Source organism: Prionailurus viverrinus, unplaced genomic scaffold (assembly GCF_022837055.1).
Source record: "Prionailurus viverrinus isolate Anna unplaced genomic scaffold, UM_Priviv_1.0 scaffold_33, whole genome shotgun sequence".
NCBI lineage: Eukaryota > Metazoa > Chordata > Mammalia > Carnivora > Felidae > Prionailurus > Prionailurus viverrinus.
Genome location: NW_025927604.1, coordinates 7,448,434 through 7,467,701, shown reverse-complemented (window position 1 = coordinate 7,467,701; position 19,268 = coordinate 7,448,434). Strand labels below are relative to the sequence as shown.

The 19,268-nt window shown below is 52.7% G+C and overlaps 1 protein-coding gene across 3 annotated transcripts in view; it reads left to right on the top strand.

The window, feature by feature from the left end:
- CYS1 (cystin 1) overlaps positions 1–19,268 on the top strand; it is a 22,677-nt gene extending 3,409 nt beyond the window's left edge. The window contains exons 2-4 of one of the 3 annotated variants that reach the window (XR_007149315.1): positions 13,009–13,061; positions 17,396–17,779; positions 19,210–19,268. Coding sequence is in view for 1 of the 3 variants with exons in the window: in XM_047845172.1 (XP_047701128.1) it covers positions 13,009–13,061; positions 17,396–17,510 (168 nt within the window). In the remaining 2 variants the exon portion in view is untranslated. Of the gene's footprint in view, positions 1–13,008; positions 13,062–17,395; positions 19,034–19,209 lie in introns of those variants that run through there. The other 2 variants (XR_007149314.1, XM_047845172.1) reach the window with 2 other exon arrangements.

Sequence of the window (19,268 nt, the reverse complement as noted above, 5' to 3'; positions counted from 1 at the left end):
GGACCCGCGAGATCATGACCTGGGCCGATGTCAGCCGCTTAACCGACTGAGCCACCCAGGCGCCCCATAAAACTGGAATTTTTAAAAAGAAGTGTGAAAAGTATTTCAATCAATCATATATATCTGTATAGATGACATATGTCTCTTTCTCTATAGAGGCATAGAAGGATATATATCTACATAGAGGGGCTACTGCAGTGGTCCTGGTGGCATTGTGTTGACATCATTGAAATGACAATATTCTATTTTGAATTTTTATACTTAATCTCATAACCAGCTTTTCATACTGCTGCATAATATTCTTTTTTTAAATTTTCTTTAAGTTTCTTTATTTTTGAAGGAGAGAGTGAGACAGGGGAGGGGCAGAGAGAGAGGGGGGCAGAGGATCCAAAGTGGGCTCTGTGTTGACAGCCGACAGCCCTGGGCGGGGCTCGAACTCAGGAACCGTGAGATCATGACCTGAGCAGCTGGACGCTTAACCAGCTGAGCCACCCAGCCGTCCTTGCTGCATGATATCCTTAATTATTATTTTAATAAATGCGAAATATCCACCAAATTCATGTACTTTAATTCACTAAACCATCGTCTATTATGTCCTGGATTAATTTCCAACTTCCTGCCTATGCGGTGTTAGGGGTGCAAGGCAGAATTCCTTTCACCGAGTCCGTGGAGCTTTAAAATTAACAGTATTTAGGGGGATGTTGAAGCTGAAAACTATTTAGGTTGGGAAAAGTATGTGAGAAAAGCTGATGATTTGGATTTGTGTTTTATTAAGTTATGTAATCAAATTATAATTAAAAAAATTTTTTCTTAACGTTTATTTTTGAGACAGAGAGAGACAGAGCATGAACGGGGGAGGGTCAGAGAGAGAGGGAGACACAGAATCGGAAGCAGGCTCCAGGCTCTGAGCTGTCAGCACAGAGCCGGACGCGGGGCTCGAACTCACGCGAGATCACTCGAGATCTCGCGAGATCGTGAACTCCCGGACCGCGAGATCGTGACCTGAGCTGAAATCGGACGCTTAACCGACTGCGCCACCCAGGCGCCCCTGGAGGGTTTTGAACTAGGACGACCTGATTCGTTTGAAGGCCCACGCTGGCTGCCACATTGGAGACAGAGCGGGAGCGGTGGCAGGGCCCCAGCTGGGAATGCAGTTAGGAGGCTTTTTTTTCCACAGGGATCCCTGAGACCAGAAGGCCGTAGCGTGGGACTTGAGGACTGGCTGGCCACGGACGCGGACTAAAGATAGAGACGACCAGTTTACCAGTGGATTGGCTGTGGGGTGTGTGAGAAAGAAAGGGGTCCAAGATGACCCCAAAGTTTTTGGTTTGAGCAGCTAGAAGGGTGTAGCTGCTGTCAGCTGACGTGGACATATGGAAGGGACAGGTCTGGGGTCCCTCTCCTTGTAAGAGCCTGGCGCTCAGGGGAGAGGTGGGGTTTGGAGCCAAGAGCGTGGGACTTGGCAGAAGAGAGGAGCTCGGCACTTCGACCAGGGCACCGCTTACAACGATGCCGGCTGGCACCTGCCTGCGTCCCGGGCGCTGGGGTTTGAGCGGGTGAGCAGTGGAGGAAGCCTGATGGGCTGTGGTTCGTGGGGAATGGGAGGCGAGCAGCCAGAGTGGAGGCTGCTTTCTACAGAGCAGCGGTCGTGGATAGCCAAGGATGGCTCTGGTAGGATGTTGAATTGGCCATAAAATCTCAGTCCCAGAATGGGCTAGATAAGTGCGGTGTTTGAGATTCAGTGCGCTAATAAAATTCAAGGGCACCCTCAAAGAGGAAATTTTGCTTCCCATCCAGTGAACATAAATTCAGCACCTTTGCTACCAGATTATGGTTCAGACTTTGTCCTCCCCTGCCTAATAAATCTGGGTCGCTCAAGGTCTAGGGAGGTTTGCTTTCTGGGAACTTTATTGTTGCTGCAAATGTAACACTTTTTTTTTTTTTTTTTTTTTTTTTACAAGAAGGTCTAGGCCAATAGTGTCTTCTGGTTAGGGGAAATGAATCCAACTTCCACCATTTTTGCAAAGGCTCCATTTTGCTCTAGCAAAGGAAGACCAGGGTCAATCTTGTCTATTACCATCAGCCGGGACTTCAGAGTAATTCTGGTTCACAGCGCCTATGGGATGTGATGGTGAGAACGAGCCATCAAACTAATTTCATGGCTGGAAAGTAGCTCACAGAGAGACTTAAAAAGTGACGGGTAATGGGATGCCTGGATGGCTCAGTCAGTTGAGCATCTGACTCTTGATTTGGGCTCAGGTCATGATCCCAGGGTCGTGGGATTGAATCCTATGTCTGGCTGAGCTTGAGCCTGCTTAAAATTCTCTCTCTCTCTTTCTCTCTCTCCCCCTCTGCCCCTGTCCCCCCCCCCCAAAAAAAACCCCAAAAGTGATGGGTAATATGATACACTTTTTGCAAAAAAGCCACTATTTTGAAGACACTTACCCTCTGTCTGCTTTCAGACCTAACCTATAGCAAAGAACACTATTTTTTTTTTTTTGGCAGCAGCCTTATATAGTTTCTTATTATTTATGGCATTTATTTATTTACCTATTTATTTACTTATTATAATTTATTGTCAAGTTAACTAACATACAGTGTCTACAATGTGCTCTTGGCTTTGGCGGTAGATTCCCGTGATTCATCGCTTACATACAGCACCCAGTGCTCATCCCAACAAGTGCCCTCCTCAATGCCCATCACCCATTTTCCCTTCTCCCCCATCCCCTCATCAACCCTCAGTTTGTTTTCTGTATTTAAGAGCCTCTTATAGTTTGCCTCTCTCTCTGACACTATTTTTTCCTCTTCCCTTGCCCCATAGTCTTCTGTTAAGTTTCTCAAGTTCCATATATGAATGAAAATATATATCTTTCTCTAACTGACTTATTTCACTTAGCATAATACCCTCCAGTTCCATCCAGGTTGCTGCAAATGGCAGGATTTCATTCTTTCTCGTTGCCAAGTAGTATTCCATTGCATATACAAACCACATCTTCTTTATCCATTCATCAGTTGGTGGACTAGTTTTTTTTTTTAATGTTTATTTATTTTTGAGAGACAACGCAAGTGGGGGAGGCTCAGAGAGAGAGGGGGACAGAAGATCTGAAGTGGGCTCTGTACTAACAGCGGAGAGCCTGATGTGGGGCTCAAACTCACGAACCATGAGATCATGACCTGAGCCACAGTCAGACACTTAACCAACTGAGCCACCCAGGCGTCCCAGAAAAGAACACGAATTTAAGTGGTAGTAAGTGGTATTTGATCAATCTAGGATTAATTAAAGAGTAAAACATAGCGCTGACCCCAAAAATGTCGTAACTCTGTTGTGGAGGGTTGTGTAAACGCACAAGCGTCTTTCAGCATGGAAGCCGTGCAGCGGGAGCACCGAGGGGGTGTTATATACACACAAGGAGTCAGATAATCCCATCTAAGGGAGGGGTCTTCCCAGTGCACCTGATGCCCGAGTTGGTTCTAAAGGATCCGTTGAGTTTCCCAGCAGTGGGAAAAGGATGGAACATTCCATCCAGAGGGAACAGCGTGTAGAAAAACCCGATGGGATGTGGGTGCTGTAGGAGAGTGGCCTGTGGCCCAACGTGGCTGGACAGCAAGGTGAGGCCAGATGCAGCATAAAAGGCAACCGTATGGCTTTGGGTCATGATTTCATGACCTTCTAGGCTGAGGGATGGAACTTCAGCCCGTAGGCAGTGGGAAGCTGGTAGAAGTTTCCTGTTGTTTATTATATTTAAATGTCAGGGCACCTGGGTGGCTCAGTCCCTTAAGTGTCCGACTTCCACCCGGGTCATGATCTCACGGTTCGTGGGTTCGAGCCCCCGCATCGGGCTCTGTGCTGACAGCTCAGAGCCTGGAGCCTGCCTCCGATTCTGTGTCTTCCTCTCTCTGCCCCTCCTCCGTGCCCTCTCTCTCTCAAAAACAAATAAACATTTTTTTTAAATGTTGATTTAAAAACCAGAATAGGTAATATACATGCACAGGAGAAAAAAATGTAAAAGGTGCCCTGAAAATAGGGTTTCCCTTCTGCCGTCCCCACCTTTTCCTGGGTTCCCTTCCCTGGAGACACCACTGTCTTCTCGAGCCTCCTTGCCAGCCTCCCTTCAGAAGAGTCAGAGGCGGCAGGAGGGAGGGAAGGAGAGGAGACTGCAGGAAGCAGGACAGCTCAGGTAGGAGGGTTCTGTGCTAATCGAGGTCAGAGAAGGTGGGAGAAGACAAGGTGACACTTGGCGTGACAAGCAAAGGTAGAGGAGGTTTTAGACGGGCTCCAAGGCTTCTGGCTTGTGTCGTTGAGTGGATAATGATGCTCAGTGTTGTGCAAATTGGGTTTTGTTGTGCAAATTATGTGCGAGTCAGACCGGTTCCCTCGGGCTGTCAGAAATTCACAACCAGTGTAGACAGCCGGGTGGACGGGCAGCCGCCGCCGCCGGCAGAGGCAATCGGGGCGGGGGGGGGGGGGGGGGGGGAAGGAGGGGAGGGAGGGAGCGGAGAAGCATGTGGATTGGAGAAGAGTGCTAAGCCTGGAGAACATCAAACACTGAAAGAAGAATCTGTCCCTCAGGGGATCTACAAAAACTGAGATCTCAAACCTTCAGAGGTACAGTGCCTGGAGCTGCGGGGAGGACGGATGACCCCAGAGGGCTCCCTCCCTCCACGGTCGCAGGTTGTTGGCTGCTGTGCTGGGCGGCGGGGCGGGGGTGGGGGTGGGGAGGCTAGCTGTGTTTAGGGCTGAGAGCATAGTCCCGCCGCGCCTGGCCCGCCGCCAGGCCTCAGCAATTGCTACTGAGCCGCTGGGCGTAGAGGTGAAGGAATGCAGTGGGCAGGGTGTCGCGCAGCGTACATGACCTCCGGGGGGCGCTGGCGAAGACTTTCTGGGACAGGTGATTCGGATTCGGGCGTGGGACAAGCCCTACCTGCGCTCCGGTGAAGGAGGGCCAGCAGTGGCCGGGGCAGAACGGGGGGTTCTTGCGTTTCTCAATGCCAGGGGCCCGTGACCGGCAAGGAAGGTAGCTCCCAGCCCAAGGCCACCAGCTAAGGTGGCCTCTGGACTCTTTTTCCGACGGCCAACGTCGGTGGGCTCTTTAGTTTGAGGATCAGATTGCTAGCACTGAAGGGTCCCGAGAGACCATGAGGCCCACATCTCATTTACATCGGAGGCCTCGGGGGCTCAGCAGGAGGAGTTGCCCAAGGGTCCGACAGGCCCAGGATCCTCGCCAGGTCATTTCCCTGCCGGTGCAAGGACACACCGGTTGGGTGGGGGAGGACCCTAGGGTGGGCAACAGGCCCAACTGTAGCCCATCTGTGAGTCTAGCCAAGCCCTCGGTGTTTATAATTATGTGATCAACGTACGTGAGTGTGATTTATAAGGTGATAAAAGGCTATGTAAATGCAATTTATTGTCATTTTCCTCCAATTCCGCCCCTTTTAGCTTCTCCGGCGCCTCCAGGCCTTCATTCTCTCCGGAAACCCTTTCCGGAAGGCGTAGCCTCGTGGAGGGGGGTGGGGGCTCCGGAAGGCGTGGCCTCGTGGAGGGAAGTAGGGGCTCCGGAAGGCGTGGCCTCGTGGAGGGAGGTGGGGGCTCCGGAAGGCGGGGCCTCGTGGAGGGAGGTGGGGGCTCCGGAAGGCGGGGCCTCGTGGAGGGAGGTGGGGGCTCCGGAAGGCGGGGCCTCGTGGAGGGAGGTGGGGGCTCCGGAAGGCGGGGCCTCGTGGAGGGAGGTGGGGGCTCCGGAAGGCGGGGCCTCGTGGAGGGAGGTGGGGGCTCCGGAAGGCGGGGCCTCGTGGAGGGAGGTGGGGGCTCCGGAAGGCGTGGCCTCGTGGAGGGGGGTGGGGGCTCCGGAAGGCGTGGCCTCGTGGAGGGAAGTAGGGGCTCCGGAAGGCGGGGCCTCGTGGAGGGAGGTGGGGGCTCCGGAAGGCGTGGCCTCGTGGAGGGAGGTGGGGGCTCCGGAAGGCGGGGCCTCGTGGAGGGGGGTGGGGGCTCCAGGACTGGTGGTCTCGGAGTCAGAACCTCTTTTTGAAAAAGTCTGGTTGTCATTTTAACAACGCAGAACAGGTCTACTGCCGAACCCACCGTGGCCCGCAGCGTTTGCTGCCTGGGAAGCGGCGGACAGGGGCTGTGTGGGGACAGGAGCGCCCGCTGGCGGTGGGAGGGCTGGGCCCGAGGCCGGGAGGTCGGGTACCAGAAATTCCCTTACACTGTTCTCTCTACTGCCTGTGTTCCAATGTCCGTAATGAAACATAAAATACCCAATCAACCAAACAAACGTGAGCTTCAAAGAAGGATAATTCTTCACCAACGAAGAAGGGGAAAGTCTATCCGTGCTGTGGAATATTACCCAGCAGCAAAAGGGAGCAAACTACTGGGGCGCCTGTCTGGCTCAGTCTGTAGAGCACATGACTCTTGATCCCAGGGTCATGAGTTCAAGCCCGGCGTTGGGTGTAGAGTTTGTTGGGTGTAGAGTGAGTATTGATACAACATGGATGCATCTCAGAATCATTATACTGAATGAAAGAAGCCAGAAAATGGGTGCGCGCTCTATGATTCCATGCGTCTTGGCTTCCAAAGAAAGTACACGAATCTGCAGCGACAGGAAGCAGATCGATGGTTGCCTGGAGACAGCAGGGCAGCGGAGGGAAGGAGGGACCACAGAGGGCATGACTGCGATGATGGTCGGTATACACTTGTCGAAGCCAACCAAATTGAATTCTTTCAGCATCTGTGGCTTGTTCTATGTCAATTACCGCATCCTTGATATGTGTATGTATATATACATACAAATCTGTTAACCATGAAGACTTAGTGGGGAGGAATCTCTAATCAAAAGAAGCAGAATGTGTACATTTTGGTAAATAAAAGCTGCAGTGAATTTTCTAAAAATCCACCATTGATACCTCACCTTTCTCGAAAACCCTTAGTTGTAAGAGTCTGAGGAGACTGCAAGAGACCGTCTTATTCACTTCCTCCTCCTCTTTTCTGCTTCTCCGCCAGCTCTGGCTTCTTCAAAGCCTCGGTAAGATCTCGAGTGATGACACATCCCCCGCCCGCCCATACGCACTCACGCGCTCCCCTGAGCTCAGCCCAGTTCCCACGGCCGGCCCCAGCCCAGGCGCCACGGCCCCCCACCGGCCCCCCACCGGCCCCGTGTCTGTCTGGCCCAGGGGTGGCAGGCCGCCAGCTGGCAGGCGGCGGGAACTCGAGGCTGCACTAGGTCTGGAGCGGCCGGCAGGGGCCGCTGTGTCTTTGCTTTTCATCCAAGCTCCCCGGCGGCTTCTGCAAGCCGTTTTTCCGGGAGGGCATCTAACACAGTCCGCCTGTGAGACAGTCAAGTTAAAGGCTTAAACAAACTGGCAAGGAAAGGACCCCGCGTTCAAACCGCAGGCACAGAACGAAGCCTCAGCAAACGTTAAGCAGACGGAACAGGGCTGAGCCATCAGGGAAATTACAAAAGCAAGAGTATGACCTTCCTTCCGAACCCCGCCGTAGGGTGTGCGGTTCACGTGGGGGATGGTGTTCACGTGGCGGATGCGGTCCCGCGTCGTCGCTGCCCTGCGTGGCCGGCAGTGCGTCCCCGTCAGGCTGATCCTGCGAAGGTTTGACCCTCGGTTGCCCTCCCGATGGGAGAAACTACATTTGTAACAACCCTATGACACAGTCTGGGGGGTATAGGGCAAAGCCAAAGCAGGTGAGGACAGAAGCTGGTTCCAGAAGCTGCCAAGAGGGAACAAGCGTCCAAACAGGAGGACACCATAAAAAGTAGCTCCAGGGTGGTTGGGTAAAAGGACTACTTTTCTTCTCTGGCGTCTCTCAGCAGGCACGCGGGCCCAGTGACTGAAAGCTGTAGGGAGGCAGGTTGGTACCGATACGAACGGGAACTTTCCGACGTGCCCAAGAGAATCCAAAGCAGGCATCAACAAGATACGGTGCGTGTGTCCTGCGGGGTATTATTCAGCCTTGAAAAGGAAGGAAATTCTGGCACATGCTACAGCAGGGATGCAACTCAAAGACACACCGACTGAAATAAGCGAGACAGAAAAGGACCAATATTGTAGGGCTCCTCTTAAATGAGGTGGCCACTCCGATTCATAGACAATAGAAGGGTGGTTACCAGGGATGTGCACAGGGACCGGGAGTTGTTTAACGAGCCCGAGTTTCTGTTTTGTAGGATGGAAAGGGCTCTTGAGATTGGTCGCACAACCCTATGAATGTACGTGATACCGAAATGTACCCTTAAAAATGGTTACGATGGTAAATTTTAGGCTATGTGTATTTTACGCCAATAAAGCATTTTTTTTTTTTTTTCAACCAAAAAGAGCGTTTGGATAGGCTGCGCTGCTCTGAGAGGGGATGGGTGGCTTCGGGAGGCAGCGGAGGTAAGTGTGTGTGTGAGTTGTGTATGTGTGTATCACTTCCTGTCCTCTGCCTTTGCTCCACCCCCCACTCTCTGTCCCTCTTCCTATTGTGAATTCCCCGCTGACGTGGGAGTCGTCTCCTCTTCATCTTTATCCCCCCAGAGGCAACAATGAGTGTTCAAAGAAACGTGCCATGATATTGGCTCCCCCATAGCACGATCACCAGCAACCGCAGCGGTACCCCTTGGGGTACCCCTGAGACGGGGCTGTGCACCTCTGCCATGCGGCCGGCCCCCACTTGCAGACAGCGTTGGGCGGGCAAGAACAATGCGGACAATGCGTTGAAGCTGGCTGGCCGTCCACTGCCCACCCCCACAGGGCCTGGGTTGGCAGGACATACCCAGTGCGTGCTTCCTTCCATTTCCCACCGCGGACGTTTCCCAAGGAACATGTCAGAACGCATTTCTCCGGGAACGACGTGTCGTACCGGACCCTCTCCTTACGCCTTGAAGACCAAGATGTTCCCTGGGCCAACCTCTTCATGTGCTCCGATTACCTTCCAGGGGAGCTTTGTGAGACGTTACTCTAGATCGGACGTTGGTTCGGATACTTATTGGTCGTCTATAGGATGGGTGTTACATTAAGGATGAGCTGGATGGATAATGGGTAAGTGCCCATTATGCAGACGGGTAGACTGAGGCCCAGAGAGCCTCACAATCCACCCGGAGGCATATCATTATTAAATGGCAGAACTGAGATTTGAACCTTTTTCCGTATTAATGCTATTTTTACTCAACTATGCCGACTGCTGTACAGATTTTAAACTCAACATTGTAACAACCCAGCAACTTGACATACAACTTAATTTGGGAAATATTTCGTGTTTATTGTGTGCCCAGCGTGGAGAGCTGTAAACTTGGGAGAACTGATACTCTTGCTGGGGAGGACTAAGTAACGTTAACAGGTTAATAACTAGACGACAGTATAGAATACAGCGTCGGTCCGATGATAGAAACGATAATAGCTGATACTTACTGAGAACTTACTAAGTGCCAGGCGCTTTGGAATCACCCTAAAATATCTCACAGAAAATGTGTGTTTCACATGGGAAACCAGGGGTACCCAGGTGGCTCAGTCAATTAAGCGTCTGACTCTTGGTTTCGGCTCAGGTCACGATCTCACAGTTCGCGAGTTCAAGCCCCACGTTGGGCTCCGTGCTGACAGCATGGAGCCTGCTTGGGATTCTCTATCTCCCCCTCTCTCTCTGCCTCTTCCCCACTAGCTCTCTATCTATCTCTCTCAAAAATAAATAAACATTAAAAGAAAGAAAGAGAAAGAAAGAAGAAAGAAAGAAAGAAAGAAAGAAAGAGAAAGAAAGAGAGAAAGGAAGGAAGGAAGAAAGAAAGGAAGAAAGAAAAGCAAAGGTCAGGAAAACCACCCACAACCTCATAGCTGGTAGGGCAGGGTTTGTTCTATCACTCTTTCAAAATTCATGCCCTTGACTACCACATGCCCACACTATCCAACTGCACACCCCCACGGTCTCTGTGCTCTTACACATATTGCCAGCTGTTTAATGTGTCTAAGACTTACTTCTCCAGTGACGTCGCCAGCACCTCAAGAACGTGGAGCGCATGTCTCCATGGCAGCTGATAGAGCACTGGGCACGCTGGGGGCGCTGGGTGAATGGCTGTTGAATGATTGATCCGTGTGATTACATCTCTGACTCAGAGGAGGGAGGGGGGCTTTGAAAGAGAATGTGGAGAGAATATGAACAGCTTCCTATGGAGGCAAATCCTCTCTTTTCACAGTGTAGGATCATGGAATGAGGAACACAATTGCTGTACTATTACAGCGAAAACACAAAACCTTTAAACCTTCCCAATGTCTGCAGAATAAGTAAGGTCCCTATACCAGGCCTGAATGCATAGGTTTAATCTCAAGTGGTCCCAGACTGGAAACGCCCCTGAGGTGCCTGGCAAAAGTCATCTTACTCTTAGGCCTCAGAAGATACTCACAAAGAAGTTTCCAGGGACAATGAGCAGCAAACCATAAAAAAAATAACCGACTGTGGGGCACCTGGGTGGCTCAGTCAGTTGAGTGTCCCAACTTCTACTCAGGTCATGATCTCACTGTTGGTGAGTTTGAGCCCCACGTTGGGCTCTCCGCTGTTGGCACAGAACCTGCTTTGGATACTCTGTCTCTCTCTCTCTCTCTCTCTCTGCCCCTCCTTGCTTGTGCTCTCTCCCTCTCTCTCTCAAAAATAAATAAAACGTTAAAAAAAAAAAACCAACTATGCAAGGGACCCAGTGGAAACTAGAAGAAATAGTAGTCAGAAGGGCACCTGGCTGGCTCAGTTGGTGGAGAGGGTAATTCTTGATCTCAGTGTTGTGAGTTTGAGCCCCACAGTGGGTGTAGAGATTACTTAAAAATAAAATTTAAAAAATGTTTGCATTTCATTTATTTGAGAGAGAAAGAGAGAGAGCTTGTGTGAGCATGGGAGAGGGGCAGAGGGAAAGAAAGAAAATATTAAGCAGGCTCCACACTTAGCATGGAGCCCAGTGTGGGGTTCAATCTCACGACCCTGGACTGATGACTGGAACCAAATCAAGAGTCGAACGGATGCTCAACCAACTGAGCCACTCAGGTGCTCCCAAAATAAAATCTTGAAAAAATAGATCGGTGAAGACCTCAGTTATTTGGATTACCAGGCACAGGTTATAATCAATTTATGTTTATTCTGTTTAAAGAAAATACCTGCAAAGGACAAGGGCCTAGAGAAAGTGACCTAGTATATTTGAAAAAGAACCAAACAGAACTTGTAGAAATGGAAGCTAGAATAAACAAAGTTAAAGGTCCCGAGGTACAGGTTAGCGGGAGATTAGACAGGCACAAAGAGAAGATTGGCGAGCTGGAAGACAGAACTGGAGAAATGACCCCGAGCATAGCAGCCAGATGAGGGTCGGATCAAGAATGCTCGAGAAAGAAACTACAGCAGACGTTATGCTGTGGAACAATAGAAACTTTCCCTTTCAATAAGGGAGCAAGACAAAGATGGCTGTTATCATCACCTCTTTCCATGTGGTGCCAGGAGTACAGAAAGGTTAGGGGGAAATTATTGGGGAGAATCTATAAGTAGATTATTAAAATTAACAAGTGAATTGGTAAGTTCACTGACCACCCCCCTCACCAATATATAAATTTCTGTTATATTTTTGCAACAACAAGAGATATAAAATAAAATTTTATTTTAAAAACATGACGTAGGGGCTCCTGGGTGGCTCAGTTGGTTAAGCATTCGACTTCGGCTCAGGTCATGATCTCACAGTTTGGTTCATGAGTTCGAGTCCCATGTTGGGCTCTGTGCTGACAGCTCAGAGCTGGGACCCTGCTTCAGATTTTGTGTGTCTCTCTCTCTCAAAAATAAATAAACATTAAAAAAAAAAAAGGTGATGTTGATGGAGCGACTGGATGGTTCAGTTGGGTAAGCATCAGAATCTTGGTTTCAGCTCAGGTCATGATCTCACGGTCGTGAGATCAAGCCCTACATCAGGCTCTGTGCTGATCATAGAGCCTGCTTAAGATTCTCTCCCTCTGCCCCTCCCCCCTTGCGTGCAGTCGTGTTCTTTCCCTCAAAAAACAATTAATTTAAAAAAAAATAAAAATAAAAAGATGTTGTTGATAATAGCATTGCAAACACCAACCATCTAGGAACTGGTCTAAAAAGAGACATCCATGGTCCCCACAGGGAAAATGAAAAAAATTCCTTCAAAGACTAAACTAAGGGTGTTGGGTGGCTCAGTCAGTCAAGCTCTTGGTTTTGCCTCAGATCATGATCTCACAGTTTGTGGGATTGAGCCCCAAGTGTGGAACCTGCTTGGGATTCTCTCTCCCCCTCTCTCTCTGTCCCTCCACCATTATCTCTTGCTCTCTCTCTCTCTCTCTCAAAAAGAAAAAAATAATAAATCCACTTAAAAAAATCGTTGCTTAAAAAAAAAAAAAAAAGACTCAATTAAAGAAGCCCTGAATGAATGGAGAAGATATCAGTTCCCTCCAAATGATCCATAGTTTAATATAAACCCAACAAAATCCCCAAGATTTTTTCTTCCCATAAAGTGTGACAAGTTGGTCTCCATACGTACATAGGGAAATGCAAAGAACCAAGAGTGGTCAAGACTCTTTTTTAAAAAAAGGGGGGCGGGGGAAGACTTGCATGAGCAGGTGTTCAGGCTCCTTCTAAAGCTGTGTGCGACCTATGGGGCGAGGCACTGACTCCCGGAAAAGCCCACACACGGCTGTGCACCGTGTCCATGCACCCTTGTCTTGGGACAGAGACAGCTCGGCTGGGCAGAGAGGACGGCGGATGGTGACCCCTGGAGATGAGAGATGGGGGGGTAGCGGGGGTACCTGGCTGGGAGGCAGAGAGTTGCTTTGTGTGAGCTTTGCAAAGTCGCCCCCTCCCCAGCCTCGGCCCTTCCACCTGTGAAATAAGCGGACGGAACTGGAAAGCGGGAGGGCAACTTTTTGGCACCGGGTTGCCTAGTCCCGGGTTGAACCTGGTGGTGGCCGTCATCGGCCGGCAGAAGGCCAGAACGTTAGGCGGGGCGCACCGTTGCCAACATTTTGATGCTCCTTCCTTTTGTCCTTTTCCAGGTGTCCTCAAAGCAGAGCGCTGACGACCACCCAGGGAGCAGCAGTGTCTACGGGTAAGTGATAGGTTGGGGCCAGCACGTTGCCTCTGCCATTTACTTTGAGGGAGGGAGAGAGAGAGTCCCAAGCAGGCTCCACACCGTCATCACAGAGCCTCATGCGGGTCTCGATCCCGTGAACTGAGAGATCATGACCTGACACTTAAGAGTCAGACACTTAACTGACTGAGCCCCCACCCCCCCCCCCCCTCGCCCCGATGTCCCCGAGGCCACAGGTTCTTGTGTTGGCTCTAGCTGCCCACAGAGCCCTTGTGGCTCACAGGTCGCCGTCCAGATGTGGCCCTGTCCTTACAGGGAGGGCCCCAGCCACAGGAGCTCAGAAGCCCTACACCTTCCAGCCGCGTTGATCTTCCTCCTGAGAAAGGCCAGCCTGACCCAGGTCATCCAGGGCGTTCGTTCGCTCCGAAACGCCTCGCTCATTTGCTCCGAAACTGTGTGCAGGGGCGCATTTGTGGAGGAGACGCGGGCCTCAGCCTTCAGGAGTTTATAGCCTGAAGGGATGACAGATGGGTCTCCTGTGATGGCATTACAATTTTCTCGGGAAAGTGCTTTTAAAACCCCTGTAGGGTTAGCTGAGGACCCCAGGCCCGGAGACCAGGCCTTCTCTGTTCCAGGACATCCCGCCTGGCTCTGGGCCGAGTGACCAGCAGCCCAGCAGGAGGCAATGACTTTGGGACCCTGTTCTGTTCCCCCCCCGGACCCTGCCCTCCTGGCTTCCTCACCTCCAGTCTGATGACCGTGATCCGCCCTGTCACTGGCCTGTGGGTGACTGTGGTATCCAGGATCATGGGTGGGGACAGGTGTCAAACTTTGGGCTTAACAGCTGTTTTTCTTACCGATTCCAAATGGTTTCAGGGCAAGAACCCTGCTGGCTTCCCTTATTTAACACACATTTTAAAAAAAAATTTTTTTTTTAACGTTTATTTATTTTTGAGAGACAGAGACTGAGCAGGGGAGGAGGAGAGAGAGAGGGAGACAAGGGATCCGAAGCAGGCTCCAGGCTCCGAGCTGTCGGCACGGAGCCCGACGTGGGGCTCAGACTCACAGACCGTGAGATCATGACCTGAGCTGAAGTCAGCTGCTTAACGGACTGAGCCACCCAGGGGCCCCTTATTTGACACATGTTTGCAAGGGTCCTTCCCGGAGGAGCTTGGTCTCTTCAGAAGTGCAGGCAGCGGTCAGAGAGGGGACAGGAGCAGCCTGAGGGCTCACGGAGGAGTTGGGGACGATGACAATGGTTTGAAGGCACGTGGGAGTTCGCCGAGGGGAGGGGGCGGTCAGAGCAGCCTCTCTAGCCGAGGACGCCGTGTGCAGGCAGGTGGCATCTGGGCACAGGGCGGTGAGGGCACGGAGGGCGGGAAGGTCTGGGTTGTAGAGAGGGCACTAAGTGCCTGCTGGGACCCGACTTGGCGTAGAGGGTGAAGCGGTGAGAGCACATACCCCCACCCCCACCCCTGCACCAGCAGTCAAGGCCCAGAGCCTTATCAGCATCATGGAGAGCCCTGGGCCTCCTTCAAACCCTTCTCACGGCTCTGCCTGCCTGGAGGAAGTGGGCTTCGCCCTTGGCAGCCGGGTGTGGTCTCGTGAGCTGGGGTGGGACACCATGTCCCACTGTAACGCCTGCCCCGGGGGGCGCCTGAGCAGGTGGCTCTTACCTGGGGACATGGGGACAGGCCTGCTTGTGGGTCCCCAGGAATGAACCGCCCACAGCTCAGTCCTGGATGAATATTTCCACTGATTTTATTTTAAAAACAAATTTTTTTTTCAACGTTTATTTATTTTTGGGACAGAGAGAGACAGAGCATGAACGGGGGAGGGGCAGAGAGAGAGGGAGACACAGAATCGGAAACAGGCTCCAGGCTCTGAGCCATCAGCCCAGAGCCTGACGCGGGGCTTGAACTCACGGACCGCGAGATCGGGACCTGGCCGAAGTCGGACGCTTAACCGACTGCGCCACCCAGGAGCCCCTATTTCCACTGATTTTAAAGAGAATGAGCGTGACTTTCTCCAGTTTCCATCAACCCGAGGAATTTAGAAGGGTTAAATTCTGCCACGAATGAATTCGTTATTTCTTCTTTTCGAGAGAAGAGGCCGCACTCCAGGACGCCCCTCAGCCTTCCTTACCACCTTCCCCAGGAGTCTACTTACTCGCTGGCCCTGTCAGGCTCTGTCAGCCTGCCCCGGTGCCTTGGGAAGGAGGACAGGGTCACAGAGGCGCTGTGGGGGCGCTGACCCTCCCCAAGGTCAGGACAGGCGGCAGCCTGCCTCTGGTCCCCAAACTTGGGCTCCGCGGCCTTTGAGGAGAACCCCCTCGGGGAGTGAGCAGCAGGTCTCCTGCCCCACACCTGCTGTGGCTCCCGTTGCCTCTGGGCCCTCCGTGGCCCTTCTCCCCACTCCCCCCCGCTGCCCATGCAGCTCTCCGGGGCAGTAGCCACACTTCCTTCCCTGCCTCCTCCCCCACCCCCAGCTCTGCTGTCAGAACCTGTCAGAGCGGCATTTCTGGGAGAGATATCCTCACATCTGCAGTTTGCTATGAAATACCTGCAGAAATCAGATGAAGTGGATGGTGTGATAAATACGGCAAAAAAAAAAAATGTATTTACTTAATCGTCGCATCTATAATTCCAACCTTTCTCTATGCTCGGAAGTCGTTGTAATAAAATGTTGATGAGCAAAATCCTTCCAAGCCCGGTTAAAATATATCCCCCCACCGAACTCTCTCCCTCCCCTCTGTCCTCATCAAGCTGGTGTCTCTCCCTCCTTTATTGCCTGCCACCCAGCCTCCACACTTGTGACCTGTAACGTAGCAGCTACACAGGACAGGCGGGCTTATACCCTCGCCCAGCCTCAGCAAGGCAGGATGGGTCTCTGACTCATCCCTGGTCCCTCACAGCACTGGGCACATAGTAGGCGTCTCACAGATGCTTCTTGGAAAGGCCTGTTTGATGTAAACCTGGGCCACGGGGGCCTTGACCAAACGTGAAAACCTTTGACTCCCGAGACCTGATCATCCTTGATGACATCTGCGTTCTTCTGAGGGACGAGGGCGGAGACATGTGGAAGCATCAGGGCTGGGCCGGTCAGGCTGGCTTTGCGGACACGGCCGGCCTCCCCTGAGGTCTCTGGGGATTGGGCCACAGAAGCTGAGGCCCCAGGAGGGGAAGCCTGGCGATCGCGGTGGCTCCGGTCTGCACCTGCCACTGAAGATCCCCCAGCCCGGCCACCTGTGTTCATAGGTGGGGAAACGGACCTGGAAGGGGGGAGCCGGCCCAGCCCTCCGACCGGCAGGGCAGTGCGGGCTCCCTCTCCAGCACAGCAGCGAGCCTCCGGCAGGCAGGTGGGAGGTCCCTGCGACACGACAGGGGAGTGGCCGGAAAGAAAGGGAAGTTTGGGGTACAACGAACACCACCCAAAAGTCCCTACAAAGTCCAGAAAGTCAGGGGGTGAACCATCAGGTGTAGGCTGGAGGCAAGCACTTTCTGAAGGCTGGGTAGCAGGAACAGGGGTCTGACTGTGGTCGCTTCTCCCGTGTCCAGTCCTGTCCGAATGCCGCACCTCCTGTGTGACCCCCGAGGGCGCAGGCCCAGCGCGTCAGTCAGGCACACGGATGTCTGCAGTCACATTTGCGAGGGGCTGTGCAGCGTGTAAGATTCAGTGTCACACGCGGTCTGCACACGATATTATTTATGCCCTGGAATGAATTTATGGACCCAGCTCCGTTTTATTTTGTTGTATGGTATCGTATTGTATTTTTTATTTATTTTTTGAGAGAGAGAGAGAGAGACAGAGAGACAGAGAGCCAGCTGGGGAGGGGCAGAGAGAGAGGGAGACACGGAATCCGAAGCAGGCTCCAGGCTCCGAGCTGTCGCCACAGAGCCCCACGCGGGGCTCGAACTCACGGACTGTGACATCATGACCCGAGCTGAAGTCTGACACTGAACCGACGGAGCCACCCAGGCGCCCCTGAACACAGCTCCGTTTTAGAGGGAAAACATTTGATGCTCAGAGGTGCAAATGCCTCGGCCAGGGTCGCAGAGCTAGTAAGTGACAGAGCTGGGATTTGAACCCTGACCCTTCAACTTCCCAGCCGCTGGCTTCCTCACCTGGGTAAGTAGGGGGAAGTGAGGTCTTCGCGGATAATGTCATGGGCAACGAAGCCAGAGAAGTAGGCAGAGGCCTGCTCATGTAAAGGATTACGAAGGTATCCCACAAAGGTTTTCAGTTTGGGTCTTAGGACGGATCAGGAGTCCACGAAGGGGCCATTGTAGAGATGACGAGTTTGAAGGTGACATCTCACCTCCTGACACCCTGTCCGTGTCTCCGGCCCGCAGAGCCCCAGACGGCAGCCACGGGAGGCCAGACGGGCAGTCGGACATCCCCGCCGTCTCGTATGACTACTCAGAGGAGGCGCTGATGGCCAGCATCGAGCAGGAATACTGTTGCTGAGGCCACTGAGGCCGCTGCCGCCGCCTGGCAGGCCCCCCTGCTCCCGCCCCCACCCCCGCCCGCCTCCGCCGCTCCTCTGCCACCGGTCCCACCTGACCGGACTGGGGTGGCGCCTCACCTCCCCCTGTCCAGGCTCTGGCTGGAGCTGAGCCCCCTCCAACACGCAGTTACTCCCCGCTCTTTCAAAAGACCCGGCTTCCGGCAAGCTGGCTCCAGGGGTCCGTCATGCCGACCATGGCCTGAAGAGAGACCCCGGGGCTGCCCCACAGGTGCGTGGGCGGGGGATCTCCCAGAGGCTCCTCTCAGTCCCCGGGGAGGGCTTGTCTACAAGGTCCTTCCCCTCTCCGATGGCCCTCTCTCTGTCTGGGCTGGGGACAGCTCACCGGCTCACCGGCTCCGGCTGCCCTCTGTGGGTCCCGGGGCAGGGCCTAGAGTCTGCATTTCTAACCAGCTCCCAGGTGAGACCCAGGCCCCCGGGTCCCCAGCCTCCCTTGGGGTAGGAGGGATTGAGTCTAAGCTTCAGACCTCACGTGATGCTTCCTTCCTGGTGCTGGGCCTGGGTGACAGAGGGGAGCACAGGGCTGGGAGCTGGAGCCCCGAGTTCTGATCCTCCCTCACTTTCCCCTTGTGGGCCTCAGTTTCCCTCTCCAGAAAGTGGGTCCTGGAGGCTCTTCCGGGCATTCTGGCCCTGACAGTCTGGAATTAGACAACTCCAGGCTTCTTTGATCCCTGCTGTTCTGCCACCCGCTGGGGCACAGGGCTGCCCCCCGCCTGCTGAGGGTGGGCGCCCCTGTGCACCTGTAGGAGGTCTTGAGGGACACCGCTCTCGGCAGACCACGGCCTGACGGGACTGTTTTACTCTCTTCCCACCGGGTAGGAGGTAGAAGGCGTCAGAACAAAGGGGCACGTGGGGGCGACGTCAGCTGTGGCCGAAACCAGGATGGGTCTCAGCTTGTTGCATTTACCACCTCCCTGGCGTCGCCCGCAAGATGCAAGAGCATCTCGGGAGCTGACGAAGGGCCCGTTGGCACCGTCCCCAGACCCACGGGCCTGCTGCCGTCATCGGCAGGCGGATGTTGCCATGAACTTTTATTACTTGACAAGAGAGCCTTTGATGGGCTGTTCCATGGCTGGGAGGTTCTTCCCGCTGGGCCAGAGGACGGCCCGACTGACGGAGCCTTCCCACAGCCGCCCCTGAGGGATGGACCAGGACCTTGACAGAGTGACAGCTATGCCCCATCCAAGCCCCAATCCTCTCTTTTGATCAGAGATGACAGCCATTACTGTTTGAATAATATGAAACACTCCTTTTAAGAGAAGTTAAAATGTTATTCAAGGACAAGGCCTTGAATTCAATGATGTAAAGTGTTTACAAGTTTACGTCGTTATTTTGTTAAAGCAGAAAACGTTCAGCCAGTTTCCGAGAGAAAGATGATACCCCTGCCTCGTCCAGGGGAAACCTCACACAACCCTTAAGGACACGAAAGTGTTAAGAAAATAAAATTCCTCATGTGGTTACTGCAGTCTGTGTGGAAGTCAAGGTGAATGCCTGTAACCAAAGCGAAGCAGTTGTTCCCAGGTCTTTTTTTTTTTTTTTTTTTTAATTTCTTGGATTCAGAAAAGTGTCTTCTTTTTTTTTTTTTAAGTTTTTAATGTTGACTTAAAAATTTTTTTTAACGCTTGTTTATTTTTGAGACAGAGACAGAGCATGAACGGGGAGGGTCAGAGAGAGAGGGAGACACAGAATCCGAAACGGGC